This window comes from Nilaparvata lugens, chromosome X (genome assembly GCF_014356525.2).
Source record: "Nilaparvata lugens isolate BPH chromosome X, ASM1435652v1, whole genome shotgun sequence".
Lineage (NCBI taxonomy): Eukaryota > Metazoa > Arthropoda > Insecta > Hemiptera > Delphacidae > Nilaparvata > Nilaparvata lugens.
In genome coordinates, this window is record NC_052518.1 from 45,813,189 (window position 1) to 45,831,381 (window position 18,193).

The following is an 18,193-nucleotide window of genomic DNA, read 5'->3' on the forward strand; positions in this document are numbered from 1 at the left end:
AATTAGAAATGAAATAGTAAATGAACTACTTATGCGATTTTTAAAGTTGATGGCTCCAAAGAACCGAAAAATTATCTCCAACAAATAAAACAAGCAAAGCAGGCGAGGTGAAACTATTTTCACGAATAAAGCAGAATGAATGGAGACACACACAAACTTGCTGCTAGACAGCCAAACGATGAACAGTGAAGACAGGAAGTGGATAGCAAGCAGGTGCTACCTTGATCGAGAAATCACCAATAAAATTGATGTTTAAAAAGATGCAAAATATATCCGGAAGCCGAACAACAAATTGACAAATACAATAATAAAATGACAAAGGCTTCAGAACATATCCAAAAACTAAAACAAAGATAAATAAAATATGCAGCGAAAATGCACAGTATCAGGTCGGCAGTGGACCACTAGCGCTCCAGCTGCAAAGATACAAACTAATAACTACCGCGCAGAGAAACATGACAATACAAAATCAAAAATCAATAAAAAAGATTGTTTGAAGATGGAGAATAGTTTTAACAACTGCAATACTGGCAGAAGGGGAAACAGTACAAGAAGCAGCCACAAAACTACAGAATGCTAGCAACAAATTCAGTGACTGAACCAAAAAATGGAGAACTCGATTGAATGAGATGAAGTCCATTCATATCAACTTCACAAACAAAAATATCAATGATCCGATTCGAATAAATCTTAATGGAAATGTAGTACCACACAGCAACACAGCAAAACACCTTGGAATGACTCTTGACGCCAAGTTGAAATGGAAAGAGCATATCAAGATGAAAAGGAGCGAGCTGGGACTCAAATACAGTAAAATCTATTGGCTGTTGGGCCGACAGTCACATCTCTCTTTGGACAACAAAATATTGATTTAAAAACAAATTCTTAAACCTGTCTGGACGTATGGAATTCAGCTATGGGGCTGCTCTAGAACATCTAACATCAATCAGATTCAAAAATTCCAAAACAAAGTACTGCGGAACATGGTGAATGCCAGTGGCGGCCCGTCAGAGGAAGCAAGGGAAGCCGGGCTTCCTCTGATATTTGCTCGTATTTTCCTAATATTTTATTGTTGTTAGGCCTACTGGCCTATTATTCAGCTGATATTGTTGATTCTCAAATTTAGAATAATTTATTGGTATTGATAAGATTTCATAACATATCATTAATGAGAGAATGTAGAAAACAAGCTTTAAATGGTGGCGGGAAGCGTGATGGTATATAGAACGCATCGCATAGCAAAGAAGGCATATAGATGGCCAAAGGAAGCCCGCTTCAACGCTGAGTCCGACAGGAATAGAATAGTACAGTGAAAACCGCGGTTGCCATGTCAACGCATGTATATATAATACATGTATATAGAATATAGGCAGACACATACAATTCCAGAGGAAGCGTGGCTCGAATCTGAGTCCGTCTGCGCACGCATCATACACTAAGATGAAGAAGAAGGCAGACCTCAGCACCGCAGTTCGTTTTGCACCAGAGAATAATATAGAATATTAATATTTATATACATGAAAATGGGATAACTACAAAAGTATACAATAAATGAAAATATGGGATAATAATAAGAATATTATCAATAATTTTTAATAGAAATATTTAGTTTCATTTTCTCTTTGGTATGCTGTTTTGTTGAAGAGGTTATGTGTTCAGTTTTACTATTTACTGCTGTATCGCGCGTGTCCTTATGCAAATTATTTGTCAGAGTGTATAAATGCTTTTAGTGACGTGAGTTGAAAGTGAAAAGTTTAATTATGGAACCATCAATAGATTTAGTGATTATTCACTTATTTAGTTCTTGAAACTCCATTTAGTAAGTGGAAAGAAAGTGACCAAAAATAGGATTCTCCATAAATTATGTGAGTACTGAGTAGCCTGAAATCTCAATTATTTGGAATTATTATTGACGTTTCAATTATGAATTATGTGTTCATTATAAATATTGTAGGAAAATATCTTATTTTTGGAGCATTATGGTCTTTAGGCTTCCCTTAGTTTGAAATCCACGAGCCGCCACTGGTGAATGCGCCCTGGTACATAAAAAACAGCGATTTGCACCGAGATCTGCACATCCCCTATGTGACCAGTTAAATAAGACGATTGGCAGCCCATCATGAGTCACGTCTTCATCAACACGACAACACCGAAGTCATCCAACTACTAGACAGCACTGAACTCACAAGGAGGTTGAAGAGAACAAAGTCCTTCGAGTTGGTGTAGTGCTAGTGAAGTGAAAAAAGTATAAATTAAATAAATGTTTAGCAAAAGAATTTAAAGTAGAGAAATTATAGATTAGAACTGTAGGCTTCACTGGAAGACTAGCAATAAAAATTAATATGTTAGGATAAGAAATAAGAGAACAAAATTAATGGTTAGTCCTAGTGACTAGTTTTAATAGAAATAATACAAAAAAATAATCATGAATTGACAATTTTTATAAATGTTGGGGGAACTTGATTATTGTTTTCGTTTACAGCTTCTTAAGCATTATTTTATAATCCTGAAAACATTGTATGGAATATTGCGTCTATTGCTAAGCCAAAATAAAAGGTATCAATTTTCTTTGTTTTATAGGTATTGTTCGGTATTTTACGATTGGGTTCTCTAAGTGTGCTCATGTCGGAATTTTTAGTGAGTGGATTTACTACTGGTGCTGCTTTCCTTGTACTCACTTCACAACTCAAGCATATATTTGGCTTGAAATTGCCTAAAAAGACTGGCCAATTCAAAACCATCTATGTAAGTTATCAAACAAAATGTTTAAAATTTTAAATAAATTTATATGTAGCACGTAATAGACACTCTACTCTAGAGTTTTATAATACTCATATATACAGAAAACAGCACAGCACAGATTTAAAAACATAAAGAAATTTAGGGTGATAATTAGGAAATTTGAACTAAGCAGCTGAGGAATATGGTCCAGCCACCGAAATTTTTTTTATATACATTGGAATTTATTATTTGGTTTTAAATCTATATGTGCTGTGTTTTCTGTATAAAGTATTATAGCACATAATAGACACTTTACAGTTTTATAATACTAATATAAACAGAAAACGTGATACAGATAGATTTAAAAACACTTATGGCCGGTTTCTGAGCTCGGGATTTAGCTAAGTTCTAGACTTAAACTGGCTTTAAACTCTGGAGTCAGAAAATTGGCTTTCCGAGTCAGAGCGTTAACGTAGTTGAGGACTTGAATAGACTGGAGTTTAGAAAACATGTTAGACCCTGGAGTTTATAATTTCGCTTTCTGAGTGAAGGCCTTATAAGTCCAGGACTTGAATTAGATTCTCGTTTCTTTCCGAGTCAAGGAAGGACTTATCAAAAATCGTCCAGGACTTAAAAAGGGTGATTTCAAACCCTCGACTGGGGTAGGGTTTTAATTCAAGTTCTAGACTTAACTGAGCAAACACAGTTCAGTTATTGTTTTGGGGAAGATAAAAAGCCAAATAGATGCCATGGAATACCTAAATTATTTGGATTAGTCAATCTAAATTCATAATTTATAGTTTGCAAGTTCATTTTGGAATATAATTGTATCAGAATTATACGTAAAAAACTAACCTCATTTTATGACATAACCTAAAAATGTTCAAGCAAAATAATACAAGGATTGCCTTGGATTAATATTCCAATCCGAATGTTATTAATCAATGTCATATTCAACATATTAATAATAATAATAACAATAATACATTATTACTCCCGTTTTTTTCAAAACAAATAAGTTTTCAAACTCAATAGCCTAATGAAATTTTTATTCCAAAATCACTGGTTAGGATCAATGATCAATAACAGCATAACGTAAAATGAAATGTTTATTCATTCACCTTTCAAAGGTTTTGCTTTGAAAGTTTGAATAAGCCTTAGACCAGTTATAGAATAGACACGCTGGGAATTCTAGCCTCTGAAGCCAACATCTACTGCCAAATCCACACAACAGTGACGTCACGCATCGTATGGAAAACTTTCAGATTGTGTCTATTTCAGATTCATGGTGTTTTTAGGTTATTTCTAGCCACGGGCAAAAATGATATCGGTTAAGTTATATTGTGTTATGTGATATCGGCTTCAAAATTATAATGTGTTTTGAAAATAATAAGGTACGGTAGCCTACAAAACTAATTTATTGTCATGCTGCAATGAGTTCACTTACATCATAACAAAGGATAATATTACAGTTACATCTTACAATTTTTATGTGTATAAATTTCAACTTACGCATGAAAAGATATTCCACTTTTTTCCTAAAAATTTCAGTGCAATTATATGCTGCGCAGGAGATTACCATTTTAATAAATAATAATTAAATAAATAACAATCTGCTATGGAAAACAAGCTATGTTTAACAACAATGCATTGTTTAACAACAATGTAATTATTTCTGTAAGATGCGTGACGTCACTGTCGTGACGTCAAGATGGGTGGATTTGGCATTACATGTTGGCTTCATCGGCCGCTCTGTTTCGACATCTTCGGAGAGAAACCCTTTAAGAACATCGTTACCATCTATAGCAACCCGAAGGTGTGCGCCTCCACGTTGGTGCGGCTGGATAACACTTACTCCCATGAAGGGTACGGAGTAAGTTAACCGAAACGAAACAATCAAGTGTAGACAGCGCTCGTAAGCCGTGGTGAAGGCAAGCTGTCTAGGAGAAGGTAACTCTAAACAGATCCCTGGTCCTCCAGGTTGGGGGTTGGGCGAAGTATTAACTGCTCTTCACCGTAAAAACTCATTGTTACGAAACCTACACAGCAGCCTCGGACGGATCGGATTTCAGGAAAAACAAAACGGCAAGCAAAAAAACGTAATGATTTGGTATTTGGAACATGGAATGTGAGGACAATGTTGAGAGCAGGAAAAATGAATGAAATTGCTGAAGAAATATTGAAATATAAGTTTGATTTGGTTGCATTGCAAGAGGTGAGATGGAAAGGCCAAGGAAGAATTGATAAAAGCAACTACTCTCTCATGTATAGTGGTCCAGAGCAACGAACTGGGATGTTCGGAACAGGGTTCATTGTGGCTAAGAAATTGAGAGGAGCCCTGATGGAGTTCGAAGCATTAAATGAGAGAATGTGTCGAGTACGCCTTAAGGGAAAATTCAGAAATGTTTCTGTCCTTTCAGTCCATGCTCCCACGAACGAGAAAAATAATGCTGAAAAAGAAGTATTCTATGAACAATTGGAAGAAGTATGTGCTGAAATATCTAAATATGATCAATTGATCGTTATGGGAGATTTCAATGCCCAGATTGGAAAGGAGAGTTACTTACAACAAGTGGCAGGGAAGTATACTCTGCATGAAAAAACAAATGAGAATGGGTTTCTTCTTGGTCAGTTTACCATCAGAAATGACATGCAAATTAGGAGCACTCAATTCCCACATAAGAGAATTCATCTTGGAACTTGGAAATCACCAGATGCAACAACAATCAATCAGATTGATCACGTGATAGTTGACTCCCGTAATGCATCATCAATCATTGATGTAAGAAGCTGTAGGGGACCTAATTGTGACTCTGACCATTTCATTGTGAAGGTAGTAGTGAGACAGAGGCTGTCAATGGCGGGTAAACAAAAGGTTATGTCTATAAGATGGGATGTTGGAAGGCTAAAGAGTGAAAGAGTCCATAGTGAATACCTCAGATTAATACAGGAAAAAACTTTGAGCTCTTCAGAAACAGATGGTGTTGAAGAAGTATGGACAAAGCTAGCCAATGGCCTGAAGGAAGCAGCAAATGAAGCAATTGGTCAGAAAAGATGGAAAAGGAATGAGGGATGGTACGATAATGAGTGCAGGGAAGCAATTAGAGAGAAAAATAAAGCCAGATCTCGAATGATACAACGAGAAACAAGAAGAAATTATGAAGATTACAAGGAAAAACGAAGAATTGCCAATAGAATATGCAGGACAAAGAAAAGAGAAGCTTGGAACAAACAGTTAGAAGAAATTGAAAGCTTATATAAACAGAATGAGATGAAAAAGTTCTATAGAGCGATGGAAAGAATAAATAAAGAATATAGACCAAGAATTATTTCATGCAAAGACAAAAGAGGGAGAGTTTTGAATGAAGAGGATAATATCATGGAGAGATGGGCAGAGCATTTCAGAGAACTGTTAACAGTAACCGATATCAATGAGGAGAATGTACATGAAGGAACAGGGGAGCCACTTAGTATTGAAGCGGAGTTTGTTGCAGGGCCAACATTAGAGGAAACAAAAATGGCTGTAAAGCACCTGAAGAATGGAAAGGCAGGTGGCCAAGATAATATATCGGCAGAAATGATAAAGTATGGTGGTGATGACACAGTCAAGAGAATACATGAGCTGATAAGTATGATATGGAGAGATGAAACTATGCCTCAAGATTGGAACATAGGTATTATATGTCCAATTTATAAAAAGGGCGATAAACTGGACTGTAATAACTATCGTGGAATAACTCTTCTCAGTGTAGCTTATAAAGTCTTATCAAGTATTCTTAGCAATAGAATTAAGGCCTACACAGAACAAGTGCTTGGAGAATATCAATGCGGATTCCGGCCAGAAAGGGCAACAGCAGATCAAATCTTTACAATCCGGCAAATCGCGGAAAAGTTTTATGAGCATGACCTGGATTTACATATTTTATTTATTGACTTCAAGCAAGCCTTCGATAGCATAGTGAGAAGTGAGCTATGGAAAACATTGGAGCAATACGCCTTACCAAAAAAGATCATTAGTCTAGCAAAAATGACAATGAGTAGGACTGCAGCAATGGTCAAAATTGTTAATAGAAGGAGCAGCACTTTTGAATTTAACACAGGTGTCAAACAAGGCGATGGACTATCTGCAATCCTATTCAATATTGCATTGCATAGAGCTATTGAAGGATTAGACAGGGGAAATATTTTCCACCGAATGTATCAGGTATGTGCATATGCGAACGATGTAGCAATAATTGCAAGAAGGAAAGATGTCCTACAGGAAACGTATTTGTTGCTAGAAAGAGAGGCGAATAAGATTGGCTTGATAGTGAATGAAAGAAAAACGAGGTACATGAAAATATCAAGTACTCAAGCAAGAAGAGTTCCACAAAACCTCCGAATTGGAAATAAAATCTTTCAAGGTGTAAGGAACTTCAGCTACTTGGGGGTTGAACTAAATGACGAGAACAAGATGGGTTACAGCATAAAGCAAAGAGTATTGGCTGGAAATAGAGCATACTTCAGTAACATGAAACTTTCGAAGAACAGGCTCATATATAGGAACACGAAACTTAAAATATATGAGAGCCTAATTCGACCTGTTGTAACGTACGGCTGTGAATCTTGGACGTTAACAAAAGAAGACAAAAACCATTTAGGCGTTTTTGAAAGGAAAATCCTAAGAAAGATTTATGGTCCAGTTAAAGAAGGAGAGGAGTGGAGGAGAAGAACTAATTCAGAGCTCGAGGCATTGATAAAAGGCCGAAATATTGAAAATTTATTAAGGCACAGCGGCTTAGATGGTTTGGACATATCTGTAGAATGAACGAAAACAGAATGCCTAGAATAATATTCAAGGAGAGGCTACATTCAAGAAGAAGGATAGGAAGGCCGAGAATAAGATGGGAAGATGAAGTGAGAGACGATCTCCAAAAAATGGGATATAGAGGATGGAGACAATTAACAGAGGACCGAGAAGCGTGGAGAGCTGTAGTGGAGGCGGCCAAAGCTCATATTGGGCTGTAGTGCTAAAAAAAAAAAATGTTGGCTTCATCGACTTTCAGTATGAATATACAATGGGCCGTGTCTATTCTATAACTGGTATAAGTAACACCCCAAATTGTGCCAATCCATACTGTTGTAGTAATTGAACTATTGAAAAGTATAACATTCTCAACCTAGTGGAGTTTCTATTTTAGATGTTGCTCAAGAATTGACAATACAATGACATTTGACTTCAAAATTTGATGTTTAAAGACCATTTCTTACCTACGATAGTTATATCGTATAGTGTTATCTCACGAAAGCAGAACTCGTTTTTATTAGAACCTCTTGTTGAGTTCTCAATTCTGTATCTAAATAATTAGTCCAAAGATAAGATAAACGAACGCGCAACTCACTTTTTAAAAAGATTTATTTAACAAATAAAACACGTACATAATGGCAGCATGACTATTGGTAACGGAATGACACGAGAAATAATCTTACAGAGGTTTAAATACTAGTACAAAGTGCTTACTCTACAGTTCCTAAATCTATTGTCTTATATATATATATATATATATATATATATATATATATATATAAATAACTCTTCCCCCCTTAAGATGAAGGTATCCTCACCTTCATAAGGGTAGCTGGGGTGTAAGAAATATTTTAGAATTTTCTAAGTGAAATTGAACAGTATCTAATTTCTTGTCTGGAATCACAAGTTTGTTATTGAATACATGAGAATGAAAAACAACATATAATATAATAAGTATTAAGCACGCCATTAATATTATATAAACTACATATTCTGATAAGTTGCTACTAACTACAAAATCTTCAAGAATCAGTAATGGCTCTAGATAAGTATTTGCTCTATGTATTTCGTCAAAAGTAAAATTAGTGATTATTTTATTTTCATAAGTCGGTACTTCAGTAGGATATAGAACATTACTTTCCCAAAATGTATAAGGTTCACTAAAATTTAATAATGCTTCATCTTTTTCAAGGGCTATTAGTTGTGTAGATTTTGGATATGTTACAATATTTCTTGAGCCGTGAACAATTGAACTCTTGCTGATGTTAAACATTAAATATTGGTTTATAATCGGAATATATTTAATAAAATAACTATACCCTTTGATAACTAAAGTCCTACAGCTATTCAACTTCTTATCACTAACAAATTCTTCTACACACTTATTAACAACTTGTGTTGCATTTCTACAATAATAATTATTATTCAATAACTGGCAATCGCTTTCATACAATTCATGACCTTTAATAACTAATGATGGATCAACATGTATCGTAATTATTTCATTGTTTGTTTTTACAGGATAAGACAGCATAAAAAGTGTTTCGTACAAATTAGATTCAAGTGGCAATTCAATAAAATAAGAAATAATATCATTATGAATAGAACAATGAATTGCCATAGCACCTTAAGCTCGTCAAAAGTGAGGATGCTTGAATGAATTATGTTAAGTTTACAAAATTCCAAACTAGTTTCTATGTCATCTATTCTATTGTGAATTATTGTTAGCGTGTCAAACAAAATATGATGCTGTTCATTCAGTTCTACAGAATCAAATTTACTGTTGACAGAATTAAAAGAATTGTTAAGTTTCAAATTATTAGTGTGGATTACATCAATTCCATTGTTAAAGCGACTAGGCCTAATTAGATTTTTGTTGATTGAAACTTGATTCTTAAGATCATGTTCTAAACTAATTTCGTTGGAATGCACTTTTGTCGAAATTTAATCATATTTAGCTTTATCATCAGCATCCATATTTCCTGTTAACCAAGAAATAGCGGAACCTAATCCATTAAAAAGACCTCTTTTTATTCGAAATTATTTTAACAAAATGTGATCGAATTTCATGGTAACTTGATCGAGATGTAATTGAATTTTCGTTTTATCGGGTGATGTCTCGTCTGCTTGCCAGCGTGTAGTTGGAGTTGAGTTGTCCGTGTAGGGTTGTAGAACCACAGATAAAGAGTTGAAACTCACGTTTTTCGGCACTCGAGAACGTAGGTCGCGAAAAAGTTAATTGAACTTTTACCAAAAAAAACTTCTGTAGTCACTGTGCGTCGGGCGCCAGATAAGATAAACGAACGCGCAACTCACTTTTTAAAAAGATTTATTTAACAAATAAAACACGTACATAATGGCAGCATGACTATTGGTAACAGAATGACACGAGAAATAATCTTACAGAGGTTTAAATACTAGTACAAAGTGCTTACTCTACAGTTCCTAAATCTATTGTCTTATATATATATATATTATATATATATATATATATATATATATATATATATATATATAAGATATTATCTCTCAGTCAGCTGTAAATAGCATAGATAGAAAGTATTATAAATTCAACTTCACTCCTCAAAATACGTGATAGCTATTTAAGACAAATTTTGAAACTCCACAAACTATCGACTTTTAACCAATAAACTACTACCGTACTGAACTGCAGTTAAAGATCGAAGTATGGATAACATACAATCAAAATCATGCTTTCACAAAAGGTTCATTATCAGGAATTCAATGAATCAATTTTAATGCAATGTATTTGCTCAGTCTGATTCAATAATAAAATTTCTCTGGCGCTAAGACACACAATTTAATTTGTATGTACTGTAGTTACGTTATTGAAATTGAGATTTACAAACCTTTATTCCTGTCAATATTGATTTATTTGTAAATGATGGGAATTTTATTTGCAGACTTACATAGACACAATATCAATGATTGACGATTCAAATATTTATGCCATTGCCTTGACGGTAACTGTAGTGATGATCAATGCCATTTTCAATGAATACATCAAGGTAAGAATTATCATTAGCTATTTTCTCATTTATATTAACAGAAAAATACTAATTTAAGTTGTAAAGATGTAGACCTTTGCCCCACTTGTTGGGTGACATTATGTAAAGATTCAGATTGCCAACCATGCATATGTGGTGTGGTATTTTTTATATTTGTAAGAGCGGTCGCTAAAGTCCCTATTTTGCGAATAAATTCGCAGAAAGTTAAGGCCGTCCAGCTCGCAAAATTGCTGGGTTCAAACCGCAGCTCTAGCTCAGTGGTAGATGCATGAATTTTCCAAATATAATAGTCACCACAGGGTTCAATGACTGGTGATTAATAATTCTTACCGCTGCTTCCGTGAAGTTCTTGAAGAATACCAATAAGGAAATCAAAAAGATAGTTGATGACTGATTACCAGTAACCATGTATCCAATCGAGGATAATGAAGACCAACTATGGTTTTTTCTAGTTGATTTTTAAAACGCTTGTCATGAATACAGGTATCAACCAATTTATCCTTCTGAAATTCCTTAGAACTTACAACGCCAGCTCTTGAAGTTCTCTGGATCCTTATATGATATAACTGGAACCTTATTAATATAATTATCGATATGTTTTTTTCTGGCAGACTAGTATGACTATCATCAAAGGATGATAAGTACTGAATGCTCTTAATAAGATCAATATTAATTGATTCACTAATTTTATATGCTGCAGAATATTTTTTCTTGGTACTGAGACAGCTCAAACTGTATATCACGAGATGAATTAGGATATAATAAAAACTTCTATGATTTTGTATGCTGACATAAAACACAAAATATATTCCCATAAAAATAATATATATAAAAATATTCTTATATCTATAATTTTCTTTAAATAAATTCTTTTCTATAAATTAAATGATTATCACAAGGCTTAATAGCATTCACCGTTGTGAGTTTTAAAATATATATATATATATATATATATATATATATATATATATATATATATATATATATATATAATGTTTAATACTGATACTTGGACTTCAAGTCAATTCAGAATTCTACAACTTAAAACCTGTTCGGTCGGTAGATTTAATAGGACATGCTTTGATCAATTAGCAAATAATAATTAATAAAACTAACATTAAAAAATATCAGGGTTTTTTATGAGTCCGTGCCGTGCATGGAAGTAAGCTTCCTACATAAATCAAATAAATTCATAAAACGCTCTTATAGACTATATGATAGCACTCAACACATTGCAAATTTTCTTTGACTTGAATTAATTTATATAGCACTTTGATTAATTCCCCAACTCTTATTAAAAGGCCTTTAAAAAACGAGCTCGTTTGAACTAACACTCACATTAATGATGTTCTTGGAGGTCTTGTAGAGTAAATTAATTATTTCCAATAATTAATTATGCAGGTCCTTTTCGTCTCGGCTGGGCTCGCGCATAGTCCAGATTTCTTTCCGTATTAAAGGTATATTTATGGGAACAGATTACAATTAAGAACTCTTTAACAAGGAGTTGAGCTAGGACAGTCGAACGAGACAGACGTATTTATCGGTGCTCCCGTATCTAAGACGATAAGCTGTGCCGGCTAGTGGAAAATACAGTTAGAACAAGTCAAACTAATAATTCATTTCATAATTCGTGGATTTTGAGTTTTCGTGTGTTTCGTGTGTGTGAACTTATAAGAAGTGTCGAGATACCACTGCTCGTATGGATGAATTCATTACAAGGCAACAGCGAGGTGAGAAACGGGATCGTACTATGGGTTCCTCGCCTGAGAGCTCACGTGCCGCGAAGAAAGGGTGTGATTCAAAAAATTACGATTTATACAAAATATAGAATTAACAATTAAAACGCTATTTGATGAAAAATTTAGTGAATTGGCTACAAAGAACGATGTGTTAGGAATAACAAACTTACTATCCAACATCACCGAAGAAAATAAATTGCTGAAGGAGGAAGTACAACGTCTGAAAATGGAAAATATCAAAATTATGCATCGATTAGACAGATACGAAGATCGATCACGACGTAATAATTTAATCTTCAGAGGACTAAAATTCAAAAGTAACGAGGACTGTGGTGAGATAGTAAAGGAATTTTGTACAAATGTACTGAAGTGTAATATACAAGTGGATGTCAATCGTGCTCACATCTTGGGCAAAAAAAGAGACAATGCGCCGATAATTGCTCATATCCCGGTGGATCGCGACATTGATGTAGTTCTGGGGAATACAGGGAAACTGAAAGGAACTGGATATTTAGTGCATAAAGACTATTCGCTTGCGACAAGAATACGGCGTAATAGACTATATCTACTCAAAAAAGAAATATTGAAGATGAGTGGCTTGCGGAGTTCTGTTGTGAAGGGGGAACAGCTGATTGTTGAGGGACATATCTTCACGTGGGAGGCGGAGGATGGTCTACGGTGTGGAAACGAGGATGGGCTGGAGAGATTGAATCGGATTCTGAAGATGGACTTTACTGAAATAATTAATAATGTTTCGAAGAAGGATGAACAATCTAATGAACGCTCAAATAAACAGTCTAATGAATAGGATAAGGTCGTCTGCCAGGTAAAAGGAATAAATGGATTAAGTGTGTTGGCTTATAATGTAGCGGGTCTTAGAGGAAAGGTGAGTTCAAATTATTTTCTTGATTTCTTAAAGAATTATGATATTTTTATTCTATGCGAAACGTTTGTCGAGGAGAAAGATTTTAATCGTTTAGAGGACTATTTTCCAGGATATAATATATTTTGGGTGCCAGCAACTAGAACGTCAGGATTTGGTAGGGCAAAGGGGGGAATAATGATGGCTTATAGGTCTGTCTATAATAGGAGGGAAGCTTGTAAATTCACTTACTTAGAAGAGTGGCCAGTAATAACTCTTAAATGTGATAGATATGGAGAAATTCATATTATGTCAGTTTATCTAACGCCAGGAGAAAGCTGGAGTGCTGACTTTAACAAACTGAATGGATTCTTAGAAGGCAGAGAGATGGGTGAGAATTTAATATTGTTAGGAGATTTTAATGGACGCATAGGGAAATGTCAAATAATACCGGATGAAATTATGCAGAGAGATTGGGTGATAAATGTTGAACGAAATTCTAAAGATGAAAATTTGAATAGGAATGGGCGTAGAATACTCAATATGTGTGAGGAATTTAATATGTGTGTGTTAAACGGGAGGACAGCAACAGATGATAAGGGAGAATTTATCTATGTTACAAGTGTTGGATGCTCAGTTATCGATTTATGTTGTGTGACGATGAGTACACTAGCAGCTGTAAATAGTTTTGAAGTCCTGACTGAAAGTTTTTCTGACCATATGCCAATAGTAGTTCAATTGAAAGGAGAAATTTCGAATTCAATATGTGATAATTTAACGCTATTGCCCAAGCTGATTTGGTCAAAAGTAGATGCAACAGAGTACCGTAATAAGTTATCGCAAGCAGCTGTGATGTTATCTTGTCACCCGATAGTAGTCAAGCCGCAGAAAAGATTATCAATATCGTTTACGAAGCAGCGGGTAACAATGCAAGAATTTCTAAGAGAGAAAATAAACATGCGAAACAGATATGGTTTGATTGGGAATGTGATAAAGCGAGAAAAAGAAGTTTTGCCTGTCTTCGACTTTTTAGGAGGGTGAATAGTCAGCAAGCTAGACAAATCTATGCAGAGGAAAACAAAAAGTACATTCAGTTGTGTAAAACTAAAAAAGCCGAGTATTATGATAATATTAGAAAATGCTTAGAAAATGTGCGCGACTCGAAACAGTTTTGGGACTCGGTGAAAAAGTTTAAAAGAACATCCTTCAAGTGTACAGGCCAGATAGATATTGGAAGCTGGGTCAAACATTTTAAAAACTTACTTTCCGTTGAAGTTGAGGCAGATAAAATAGCATATGCCATACCGTTCATAGAGGACGAAAAACTAGATGCAAAAATAACGAAAGAAGAACTGAATTTGGTATTGAAAAAGGCAAAATGTAATAAAGCTCCAGGCACTGACGGCATACCGGCAGAATTTTTCAAATCAGCTCCAGATCAATTCTTAAATTTGCTGCTCAATTTTTATAATTATATTTATGATACAGGATTGGTGCCTGACAATTTTTCGGAAGCGGTTATCTTCCCAATTCATAAAAAAGTGATTTGAATGAAGTTGCTAATTACAGAGGCATACAATTCATCAATGCATTTGCAAAAATTTTCGCAGGAATTTTTCTGAATAGATTAAACGAATGGGTAGAGAAAAATGAAGTAATAAATGAGGAACAGGCGGGATTTAGAAAAGGATACAGTACAGTGGATAATATATTCAGTTTATACAGCATCATCAATTTGAAACTGAGGAGAAGGAAAGATTATTTAAAGATTATTAAAGAAGGAGTTTATTGTTTGTATGTTGACTTCAAGGCCGCTTTCGATAAAGTAGATCGTAATGCTTTAATTTATAAGTTGTCTCAGATTGGGTTGTCTAGCAAATTTGTGAGAATTGTCCAGAAATTATATGAGAATACACGGGCGTTTGTTTGGTGTAAAAATAGTCAAAATAAGAAGGATGGGCTGAGTAATGCATTCTATACAGAGAACGGATTAAAACAAGGCTGCTTGTTGTCCCCGATTTTATTCACCCTGTTTATTAATGATATTTTTGATAATATGGAAGAAGGGATATGGGTGGACGAGTTTAATATTAAAGGACTTATGTATGCCGATGATTTGATTCTGATTGCATCCACGCCGAAAGCTTTACAAAAAATGATAATATGTTTGAAACATTACTGTGAGACGTGGGGACTTACAATCAATACCGACAAAACTAAGATAATGGTGATGAGAAGGGGAGGGAGACTGGCCCATCATGAGAGGTGGTACTGGGGAGAAGAGCGGATCGGAGTTGTAAACAAGTACAAATATCTAGGCGTAACATTCACTCCTCAGTTGGCGTTCAGTGAGCATGTCAGAGAGAGAGTGTCAGTGGCAAAGTTTGCATTGAATAATGTGTGGAATAGTTTTGTGGCCCAAAATGAAATAAACATGGAGAGTAAGTGGGTAGTTTTTGATGCGGTTGTAAGAGCTCTTGTGAGCTATGGTGGTCAGGTGTGGGGATATAAGCAATTTGAAGAAATAGAACGGTTACACAGAGCCTTTATCAAGAAATTATTTTCGTTACCGCAATCAACACCCAATTATATCATCTATTTGGAAGTCAATAAGTATAATTTACACCATTATTTGTTTGAGATGCATTACAGCTATATTATAAGAACCCTTTCTTTGCGACCAAACAGGCTGCCACGAAAACTTGCACAGAAAATGTTTGAACAGAAAGTAGGATGGTATAAAGTGTGGAAAGAGCAGGCTGAAAAATATAACATTGAATTGCCAAGATGGGAGGAAGGAATGCGGGATGTACTAAGGCAAAGTTTGAATAATATTAATGAATGTATAAAAAACGAATGTAGAGAGAAATGGAGAGAAAGAGCAAGGCAATCTGTAAATTATACTGTCTATTCACGTTTGAACCCAATCACCGAACACAATAATTATATAGGAGCCAATCTCACCCGCAATGAGAAGTCAATCATATTCAGATCAAGGGGAGGTCTATGGTACTTGAATAGTAGTGTGGGAAGAGAGGGAATTCAGACCATATGTACGTTATGCAATAGGAGGGAAAGGGAGGATACAATGCATTTTATCGGAAGGTGTCCAGTACTAGCAGAGATAAGAGGAGCGCATTTAGGCGATAGAGAGCTATCAGAGGATCAGGTGGTAGGGTTTTTAAATGATAGTGATTGGAGGGCGCTGATAGGTTTTGTGAGGAATGCTTGGGCTTACAGAAAAATGCTAATACAGGAATATAATACTTGATGGTTTCACTGCTTTTCTTTTTTTTTACTCCTGCATATGTAGTATAATGTAATTTCATATGTAATACTTTTGTTGCCATGATCTCTTTGGCTGATTGATTCCAAAATTGTTTAAAATTTGGAATTTTTCAAATTGGATAAAATTCAATTTCAAATACTTGCATGTAAATTTTAAATCAATAAAATAGCTCAACTTGGCAGACGACCAACAGGTCATGTCTTAATATATATATTTGTGTAATCATCAAATTATTATTGATTGAGTGTCATGTTATGTTTTTTCTTGTATCAATAAATATATTTTCTATTCTATTCTATTCTAACTCTTTAACAACACTGAGTTCACAGATAAATAAACATTAATTACAAATAGTTCACATTTAAAAAAGGGATTGGCTTGATAATTTTCAAAATTTAACAGGAAGAAAGAACCCTAATTTCCATGTGCATCTTCACAGATCGAGATCACAAGCCAAAAAAAGTGACTTCCAGAAAAATTTCATCTCTTCCTTGAACGATTTGTAAGCTTCCTTCTGATTGGCTTTCTAATTTAGCAAGACTCAATACAATTGGTTACTTCAGATTCAGGGTTTCTTCAACTTTGTTATGGAAAGATAAACAAAAAGTTTTTATATAAATAGATGGAGTGATTGTCTTAGATTATTCTAATAAATAAATCGTGATATACGATAATATCACGCAGCATACATTCAATTTTTTATATGAGCTTTGTATACTCTTGGTTTTCGTACTTTTTTAGATTGTAATAAATATTCATGCAGCAATAATAGTTGTCCCTATTTATTTACATAAACCTTCCCTAGTATATATAATACATATTTTGTGAGTAAACTTTATAATTCAACTTATATTGGTTGATCGAACAATCAGCTGATTCGTTAGGTGTTGATTCAAATAACTATCGATTTATCCTAGATCGATTGATTCATTTTAAAACATAAACAAACAATTCTAACCTCAAATGTACATGCAAACTTTTATTTTTTATGATCTGCCAATAATAAATAAGACGCTTTATAATTTTTAATTCTGCCAATGGATCCTCATTATTGTTGAATTACAATTATGCATATTTTTCTTATCGCTTTCGATAATATGATTACTCTTTATAACTAATAACATTCGATTTTACTTAAGTGGTACTTTGACTAGGCCATCTTCCCTTTCTATTTTATAATTCCATTAGAGTTCAATAATTCATTTCAAAAATATTTTGTGGTGCTAAAATACCACGTGACAAAGTATAATACCAAGGAGGAAAGGAGGAAGAAGACCAATTCACAGTAGCAGCTATCATAATCGAAGCTGAATATAAGTTTGTCATACTAGGCCACTAATCTAGTTATTTGCCAGTAGAGTAGCCTAATGCTCAGTCTTTATGTTCGCTCTGCTTCTGTCCAGTGGTATGGGGGGATGGTTTCTATGTTAAACCCCCCCCCCTCCATGACCCCCCAAAAAGAGGCCAAATAATCCAAGATCCAAATTTCACTCATTCAAATTATTTGCAATTGGCTACAGCAATGACAATCTCACTGGCAATATACCAGTACATATTTAATGAAATGTGTAATCGGAATATCCATTGAAACAAAACAAAGTTAAAATAAAAAAAAATCTGGTGTGGTACACTCACACAACTTTCCTTGCTCATTGAACTGTAAGCGTCAATCTCAAACGAGAATAATTTAGAGGAATAACATCATGACAATTATTGGCGGCAACATACTATTTGCAACTACGATCAGACTACTGTATATGTGTATAT

The 18,193-nt window shown here is 34.5% G+C and overlaps 1 protein-coding gene across 3 annotated transcripts in view; it reads left to right on the plus strand.

Moving 5' to 3' along the window:
- LOC111050246 (solute carrier family 26 member 6) overlaps positions 1 to 18,193 on the plus strand; it is a 75,699-nt gene that overhangs the window by 30,076 nt on the left and 27,430 nt on the right. For all 3 annotated transcript variants that reach the window (XM_039441218.1, XM_039441220.1, XM_039441221.1), the window contains 2 exons: positions 2,581 to 2,745; positions 10,432 to 10,536. In XM_039441218.1, coding sequence (XP_039297152.1) covers positions 2,581 to 2,745; positions 10,432 to 10,536 — 270 coding nt within the window. The remainder of the gene's footprint in view (positions 1 to 2,580; positions 2,746 to 10,431; positions 10,537 to 18,193) is intronic.